This window comes from Phlebotomus papatasi, chromosome 2 (genome assembly GCF_024763615.1).
Source record: "Phlebotomus papatasi isolate M1 chromosome 2, Ppap_2.1, whole genome shotgun sequence".
Lineage (NCBI taxonomy): Eukaryota > Metazoa > Arthropoda > Insecta > Diptera > Psychodidae > Phlebotomus > Phlebotomus papatasi.
Genome location: NC_077223.1, coordinates 73284214 through 73293615, shown reverse-complemented (window position 1 = coordinate 73293615; position 9402 = coordinate 73284214). Strand labels below are relative to the sequence as shown.

The 9402-nt window shown below is 37.9% G+C and overlaps 1 protein-coding gene across 1 annotated transcript; it reads left to right on the top strand.

The window, feature by feature from the left end:
* The first annotated feature begins 1984 nt into the window (after positions 1–1984).
* Positions 1985–9084, top strand: LOC129801034 (uncharacterized protein K02A2.6-like). The gene has a single exon (XM_055845792.1). The coding sequence runs from the start codon at positions 2259–2261 to the stop codon at positions 6405–6407; it is 4149 nt and encodes a 1382-aa protein (XP_055701767.1). The 5' UTR covers positions 1985–2258; the 3' UTR covers positions 6408–9084.
* The last annotated feature ends 318 nt before the right edge of the window (positions 9085–9402 follow it).

Genomic DNA, 9402 nt, shown 5'->3' with positions numbered 1-9402 from the left:
CACAAAAAAATGTTCGTTAAATTTTGTCATTTGTTCGTATTTGTTCGTAAATTTTTGCCAAACAAAAATTTACGAACAAATGACAAAATTTTACGAACATTTTTTTGTGTGTTTACGAACATTTATGAACAAATGTTTGTAAAAGTACAAAAAATGTTCGTCAAATGATCATTTTACGAACAATGTTTGTGAAAAAAGTACAAAATTTTACGAACTTGTTTGTGGGTTATACGATTCACGAGCATTTCGTAAGTCTGCCATAGGATTTCACAAACCTTTACGAACAATTTTACATTTTTTTTTCTGTGTACAGTCAGTAATATAAGAAATATGTGCAAATGGATGCATAAATGCTGTCTAGGCCTAGAACTAGGGCTGCCAACCAATCATATGGCTAACCTACCTCTCTACAGGGTCCAGCATCTTGCAACAGGGGTCCAGTCCTCATTTTCGTGATATATCGCGTAGCGGTCATTAATGTAAAATAATTCCCAAATGAATCTTTATGTAAATGTGAGATTTGGTTTCAACAAAACAGGCCACATGTTAGGGGGATGCTACCAGACAATTACAGGGGTCCCGGAATTATGCATAAATGAGATTATGCAAACACATCTACAGTGGCGGCCAAAATAATAGAATCACTTTGCAAAGCTTATTTTTTTAATTTTGTATTTTTTTCTGAAGTAGAAATCTTCAAATTATTAGAATCGTAGAATAAGGGTTATTTTGGCCGCTAGAGGTCTCTATTTTACCCAGAATACGTCAATAGTGAACTTCAGTTCGGTCAAAAAAATTGTGAAACTGTCATTTATGGTTTCTAAATATGGCTTTATTTAAACTTATTCGATTTATAGACCACATTCTTTAATTTAAATGAAAGTGGTCTTATCGTGTTGTTCAAAACAATCTTCACTACTGACGTATTTTGTGAAAAATAGACAACTCTAGCGGCTAAAACAATACTTATTTGACGTAAGGTGATTATTTGAACATTTATCAAAATTATTTCAGGTAATTGGAATAAACAAAAATGCTAAAGGTAAAATAATGGTCTTTGCGGAGCTGATTCTATTATTTTACCGCCACTGTATGCATTTTTACAGGGGCCCATCAAGCCTAATAAAACGTGAAGATATTTTGTAAAAATTTTGCAGATATTGCACCGCGACTTAAACAAAGTTCCTCGTAGTTCTTGTATAATTTTGGCGAACATTATGAAATATGTATTTTTAGATAGCTTTTAATGCACGATTTCGAAATATATCAAACTGATAAGTCAATACTCTTTAGGAAAAAACTTGCCATTAGTCTTCAGCGCCTCTATGCAAAAACATATGGAAAACATGAATGTCGAGAGGCCCCTGCATTTTTACCTACCACTAGGAGCTAATTTGTGTAATCATTTTTTTTAAATACCCCTAAATGTATGCAATTTTCTGAGGCGGTAAATTTGAAATGAACTTCTTATGAGCAGTTGGCGCTGAAAATACAGTAGACTCTCTCAAATTCGGGCATTTGGGATCGAAATGTCACCCGAATTAGAGAGAAATTCGTGCGACAAACTTTTTGAAATGCAACGATTTTTTATTCATCTGCATACACATTTTGAGTTTACGTATACTCAAACATATTGTAAATGTTGTGACGGAATCCGGCCCTGCCTAAAGGTGTGGAACGTGGGCTCGCTTCCACACTAAAAGTAGTATCTACTGGAGTGAGTCTGTCTTTTTCTGCGCAGCCTTAGTGACGAGCACATTAATTTAGTCTTGTGAACTTTAAGATATAATATCAATTATATCAGTGAATTAGATCAAGTGTTTCATTTATTTGGTGGATGGGAATAGTGGTGTCTCTATCTAAACACTCGGCATTTGGGGCCCCCATCAGGATTCGGCGACAACGCTGGAATACTAACTCATTCCTTATCATCTCCCCTTTCAGGTGAGAACACATCAAGTGGCGACAACGCTGGAATACTAACTCATTCCTTATCATCTCCCCTTTCAGGTGAGAACACATCAAGTGACGACAGAGGATTGGTGTCGTGCCCAGCAGCAATTGGAAAAAAATCACCAATTGTACTTGAAGATATTCATCAGCTCTAGCCTAGAGCGCCACGTTGACTCCACATTCCACTTGGAAAGTGCCCGCCATTTACTTCATCGATTTTCTCAATCGATCAATTCCAGTACTTCACTGGAAGGCGCCGCCATTTTTGCTTTCGGAAGTGTTGTCATTCCAAAACGTAAACAAACATGGAGGAAGAACTTTTGCATGTTTTGAGATCGACCAAGGAACTTCTCAAACTCCAAGCGAAAATGAGTGAGGATCAACATGCTGAGTTCATGGCTACCCTTCACCAGATGAATACTTCAAATGACAAACGCCCAGAGCTCACAATTGAAGCTCTTTCCGGCACAATTGAATTGTTCACGTACGATCCAGACAACAATGTGACATTTGATATTTGGTTTGCCAAATATGAGGATGTTTTCCGTGAGGATGCGAAGGCTCTGGACGACGCTGGACGTACAAGATTGTTACTCAGGCGTTTGGACAACATTGCTCATGCAAGGTATGTCAATTACATTTTACCGTCTGCGCCCCGTGACAAAAAGTTCGACGAGACAGTCAGTGTTTTACGCACGATTTTCGGCCGAGGTGAAAGTCTCTTTGGAAGGAGATGGAAGTGCCTTCAAATGCAAAAACGTGAATCGGACGATTATACAACATATGCTGCCACTGTCAATAGAGCTTGTGAGGATTTCCAGTTCTCAACAGTCACGCCAGACTATTTCAAATGCTTGATATACCTACTCGGGCTTCAAGGCGATGCTCATAAAGATGTGCGTACACGACTTCTGAACAAGTTAGAGACCGAGGATATTTCTAACCTGAACCTGGAGCTCATGGTCACGGAATCAAAACGCCTTCTGTGCCTCAAGAAGGATAGTGCCCGAATTGAGTCATCCGTCAAACAGGAGCCTGCCTCCGTCAACAAGGTTCATACAAAGAAGCCTTTCAAAAAGGATTCTCAGCAGAAGCAGAAGAAGACACCCAGCTCTCCGTGCTGGTTATGCGGAGCAATGCACTACGTGCGTGAATGCACATTCAAAAATCACACTTGCTCAGAGTGTGGTTCCAAGGGGCATCGTGAGGGGTACTGCGGTCTTGGTGAGAGCCATAAGAAGAAGCTTAAGGGTAAGAAGCAGCCTCAACAGCGATCTCAAGTCAATATGGTAGCCAACGCACCCTCTGGACGGAAGTATATCGCCGTCACAATCAACAATTCTCCGCTTTCTCTCCTGTATGATACAGGATCGGATCTGACAATCATCTCTCAAGAAAACTGGATACAACTTGGATCACCACCACTCACCCCAACTCGAGATCATCCTCATGATGCTCAGGGAAACACCATTCGTCTTCTGGGTGAGTTTTACCCTTCTATCTCTTGCAACAATATTAACAATAGAAGTGGACGGTGTGTGGTAGCTGAGGCCAATATAAATTTATTTGGTACGGATTGGATTACTCTTTTTAACCTTTGGGACACTCCAATCACGAAGATTTGCAATCATGTGTCTACCTCTGATTTTATTGCATCTCTCAAAGACAATTACCCCAGGGTTTTCTCTTCTACTCTTGGGAAGTGCACTAAAGGCCAAGTCTCATTGCAATTAAAGCAGAATGCTACACCGGTATTTCGCCCCAAAAGACCCGTGCCATTTCACCTTATGGAAATGGTTGAGGACGAATTGCAACGCCTGGTGAACCTGCAAATTATTACTCCCGTAGACTATAGTGACTATGCTGCCCCAATAGTTGTAGCTCGCAAACCCAACGGGAAAATTCGAATTTGTGCGGATTACTCAACCGGATTAAATGAGATTCTTGAGTTTCATCATTATCCAATACCTACGCCAACTCAAATTTTTGCGTCTCTCGGAAACAATTCAGTTTTCTCCCAGCTAGATCTTTCTGATGCCTATTTACAGCTGGAAATGGACGAGCCTTCAAGGAAAATACTCACTATCAATACGCATAGGGGGTTATTCACATTTAATAGACTTTGTCCAGGCATAAAATCTGCTCCCGGTATCTTCCAACAGACCGTGGATACCATGCTTCAAGGCATAACGGGCGTTTCGGCTTACTTTGATGACATTTTGGTAGCCTCGTCCACAGTCCAAGGCCACATGGACTCGCTCAATAAAATTTTTCAACGTCTTGAAGATTTTGATTTTCGCGTACGATTAGAGAAATGCAAATTCTTTCAATCTGAGCTAAAATTTCTCGGAATTATCATTAACGGTCAGGGGCAACACCCAGATCCTGCGAAAATCTCAGCTATTGTTTCAATGCCCGAACCATCAAACATTAATGAACTTCGTTCATTTTTGGGAGCTGTTACCTTTTACTCAAAATTTGTAAACTCCATGAGTACACTACGTGCTCCATTGGACCGCCTCTTCCGCGCAAATGCTCAATGGAAGTGGACTTCAGACTGTCAACATGCATTTAATCAGCTGAAGGCAATTCTCTCATCCAACTTACTTCTTACACACTACGACCCAGTATTACCAATAACTGTGGCTGGGGATGCAAGTGAAGTTGGAATCGGCTGTGTGGGATATCATACATACCCTGACGGATCAGTAAAAGCGTTCCACCATGCTTCACGTACTTTAACTGATACCGAAAAGCGTTATTCGCAGATTGAAAAAGAGGGACTCGCACTCATCTTTGCGGTGACCAAATTACATCAGTACATATTTGGTCGCAAGTTCATTCTCCACACAGACCATAAGCCTCTTCTCGCCATTTTTGGCTCAAAGAAGGGAATCCCTACACATTCAGCAAATCGTCTTCAGCGTTGGGGCCTTACCTTACTATCTTATTCATTTGAAATAAAATACATAAACACGGATTCATTTGGATATGCGGACGTATTGAGTAGACTCATCGCGGCACAGTCAAAAGACGAACAAGATGATTTCATCGTTGCTGAAGTCAAACAGGAAGACTTCCTAAAGCGAGAACTGGGATGCAGCATTTCTCAGTTCTCCCCTGTTACATTCAAAAGAGTCCAAGAGTGTACAGCTGCCTGCACTACTCTACAAAAAGTCATTAAATTCGTACAATCTGGGTGGCCTTCCGCCAAGAAAAACATTACATCCAGTGAAGTACAAAGTTTTTTTGACTTGAAAAATTCGTTAACACTCACGAGAACATGCTTGCTTTACCGAGACCGGCTTGTCATTCCCCAACCATTGCGCAAGGACATACTCAAAACTTTGCACTCAGGACATCCAGGCATCGTTAGAATGAAAGCACTTGCTAGATGCTTCGTATATTGGCCGGGGATCGACGAGGACATCAAGTCAGTTGTGAAAACATGTTCCCTATGTGCTCTGGCGGCCCGATCTCCGGTAACATGTGAACTGTTTTCGTGGCCAATTTGCACACGACCGTGGCAACGTGTGCATATTGATTTTGCCGGACCTGTGGATGGAGTGTCATTTTTCATCATGATTGACGCTTTCTCGAAATGGCCAGAGGTCTTCATCACAAAATCCATTTCAACCTCTGCCACAATTTCTTGGATGTGGGAATCGTGCTCGCGATATGGATTCATGGAAGTGCTAGTTTCGGACAATGGCACGCAGTTTACAAGTTCAGCGTTCTCTCAATTTTGCGAAACACATGGCATCAAGCATATCCGTACGTCTCCATATCACCCACAAAGCAATGGCTTGGCAGAGAGGTTCGTTGATACACTGAAACGGGGTCTCAAGAAAAACAGTGACATCACCGATACTTCTCAGGCGCTTCAAACATTCTTGATGGCGTATAGGAATACGCCCAATGAAAATACTCATAACGGCGCTGCACCAGCTCAACTTATATTTGGTAGGTCTCTCAGAACGCAATTGGCCTTGCTTAAACCGATTGAAGAACAAAGTCAACTCAGAAATACTAAGATGGAAGAGCAGTTCAATCTAAAGCATGGCGCCCGTTCGCGTTCCTTTGAGGAGGGAGAGAGAGTCTATGTAAAAATTTTCAAGCAAAATGGATTTAAATGGGAACCAGGACGTATAATCGAACGCATTGGCTCGGTTAACTACAATATTGAGGTTTTCCTCAGCTCAGCAAATAAGCTTATCCGAGCCCATATCAATCAGATTAACCCTAGATCTGTGCCCGATGGTAACAGTGCTGATACTTCTTTGGAGCTCGTTGACCTCCTTGATGATAGCCATCCTAAACCTGAACATCCAACTGACACAGATCAGATGCCGGATTCGACTCCAACGACTTCTCGGCCTTCACGTTTCCGTGTGAACCCTCGACACCCTACACGCACATCATTGCCATTCTTGCGCTCCAGAGTACGGCAGTGAGGTGGTTCATTTAAAAAAAAAAGGAGGGAGATGTTGTGACGGAATCCGGCCCTGCCTAAAGGTGTGGAACGTGGGCTCGCTTCCACACTAAAAGTAGTATCTACTGGAGTGAGTCTGTCTTTTTCTGCGCAGCCTTAGTGACGAGCACATTAATTTAGTCTTGTGAACTTTAAGATATAATATCAATTATATCAGTGAATTAGATCAAGTGTTTCATTTATTTGGTGGATGGGAATAGTGGTGTCTCTATCTAAACACTCGGCATTTGGGGCCCCCATCAGGATTCGGCGACAACGCTGGAATACTAACTCATTCCTTATCATCTCCCCTTTCAGGTGAGAACACATCAGTAAATATCATGAAAATTCCTTAATAATGCAAAATCACATCAAAACTAAGACAAATCATGGCAAATTTGAGCATATTTGATTCATTTGATAATCATCATCAAACTTGAAAAATGTCAACAAACTTTTTTCAAATTTAACAAATTTAATTGGCGCCAAATATTATATGTTTTGAATATTTTACGGCGTTTCTGTAACTTATTCGAAAAAAACCTCCTGAGGGTATGCAAATTTTCTGTATGCATAAAGCCATTTCGCACGATTTTCTTCGGTCCCGAAAATGTGCATAATCCCGGGACCCCCTGTAACTGGAATTAAGCTTCCGTTTCTAATAGGAATTCTTTTGGGATAAGTCCCGACTCCATTTGATAGTCGTATCTTTTACTTTTCACTGAGAGATTTCGAAAGGGGCGTGGCTTTTTTTGCAAACGGATTCTGCAAGGACAGCTCATAAATAGAGAATAAGTTTAAAAGAGCTTTAGATGCTACAAAGTTCTGCTACTAAACTCTTAAAAAATATCATGAAAACCTAATTTGGCCATATCCCCTGAAGGGCCTTCTGTAAGCTGAAACTATGCAAAAAATGGGCGGGGCTTGTTTAGTAAGTTGGACCAATGCGTTAATAAATGGAGATTTAACCCATTCAGTCAATGTACCAGAAATACTTGAGATAGGATGTTCATATTTTGGGATTAGTTTCTTACAGATTAGTAGATGAATTTTTTGAAAAGAAAAAAATTTTATCTCATATGGGGGCGCGGGGAGCCTCTGTCAAACACACATCTTAACGGTCACTGAATTTAAATTCTGTGCATTAATTCATTACAAACTCTATTGCTTTAGATAGAGTGACTATCCAAGAAAACAAATTGGCAACTAGAATTCAAATCAGGAAAGAGGAAAGAGGCCAATTTTAACAAATTCAACGGGATGTCGTATTTTCCCCGAAGCAAGAAAATAATAACAAAATGTAATTTCATCTCTGTCGGACTATTTTTCTCAAGTAATTGAATAACTAACGTTACTAAAAATCCATTCCCGACAGCAATTCGGATAAAAATTGCCCAGAAACAAATCATCAAAAATCACTCAATTTGCGTATGATATATAATACCATGGTAAGGAATGGGTTAAAGAAAAAAATCTGTGAAAAAATAAACTTCAGTAATAATTGGTCTTTGCTTAAAATTGTCTAAATTTTGTACATTTTCAAAATTTTTATGGGAAGGACTTAAAATTTTGTTAGACAGAAACCTCATGAACCTCATCGATATTCCATCTGAATGTACTGCTAAAAAGATTGTGTCAAAAAGAAAAGAAAGGAAAATGAAAGAGATTTGTATGAAGATGCCTATATTAATTGTAAATGTTATTTATTTGTTTTCTTCTTTTCGAAAGTTTCTGTGTTTGAAAATATCTTTGAATGGGATGAAATTGAACAGAAAAGCGATCATTTCTCGCAAAAATATCAACACAGCTTAATGCAAGAAACTGTTCACTGAAGAGAGAACAAGCAAAATTAATCAAAGTTGTGTTCGTTTTTTGATTTACAACGTCCTTGTTTTATCCTTAATCTTTTTTTTTACAATGGAGAAACTTTTATCGACTATCTACACACCTAAATCTGTTTTCATTAATAATTAAACTTTTTTTCTTTCTTATGGAAGTCTACATTTATATAATTTTATTTTTCTTTTCATGTCTTATTCTTCTATAATGTGTATTTTTGCCTTTTTACAAGATTCTCTTTTGCTTATTTATATTCTTTCACAGTGAAAAGAAAACCGAAAGAAATTCACTTTTGAGTTTAACAAGGCGATAAAACACAGAAGAATGTTCTATTTATCAAATTCTTTTTGTTCTTTCTTTCCCAAACAAAAAAAAAACCTATAAGAAAATGGAAAGAAAAAAAATATCCTTACTATATTTTGCCCGTGTGGACAAAGGAAACAAAGAAATTATTTGTTGTACAAAAGAGAAAAGAAAAGAAAGGAAGGAAAACTAAATAAAATTCAGTATCAGAAATGTTTTTTTTTTCTTTGAAAAGAAACTCTAATTAAAAAAAAAAACAGAGGAAAAGTAAGAGACGATCCGGAAACAATTTAAGTTATCACTTCTAATAAAAATAGAAGAATTCTACAAATTAATTTAAAAAAAAAAAGAAAAAAGAAAGAAAACATGACTGAATAAGAGTGTCGAGAAGCTACAAATAATTAAATTATTTACTAGCACAGAAATACAATAATTTTTTTAGACTAACATATAAATTAAAAAAAAGAAGAAAAAGTGAAAAGTAAATTTGCATAAAAAGAAATTGTTTTGTAATTGAATTATTCATTTTTTTTTATCTTATCTACTATTATTTTTTTTCTTTATATCTCTTATTCCTCTTTATTCATAAATCATTTGTCATAATTAGTTCTTTTTTCTTCTCTCTATCTTTGCCTAATTTCTGAGAATCATTTTTCTCATATCATTTCTATTATTAATTATTATTATAATTTCATTTTTAGTTCTTATTACAATTTCTTTCTCCTCTTTTTTTAAACTATCCTTTCTATAACTCACTGATTACTTACTGCAATATTTTTTTTCATTTAATTATCTTTTTTTTTCAATTTAAAATAATACACTTTTGATCTTTGTTA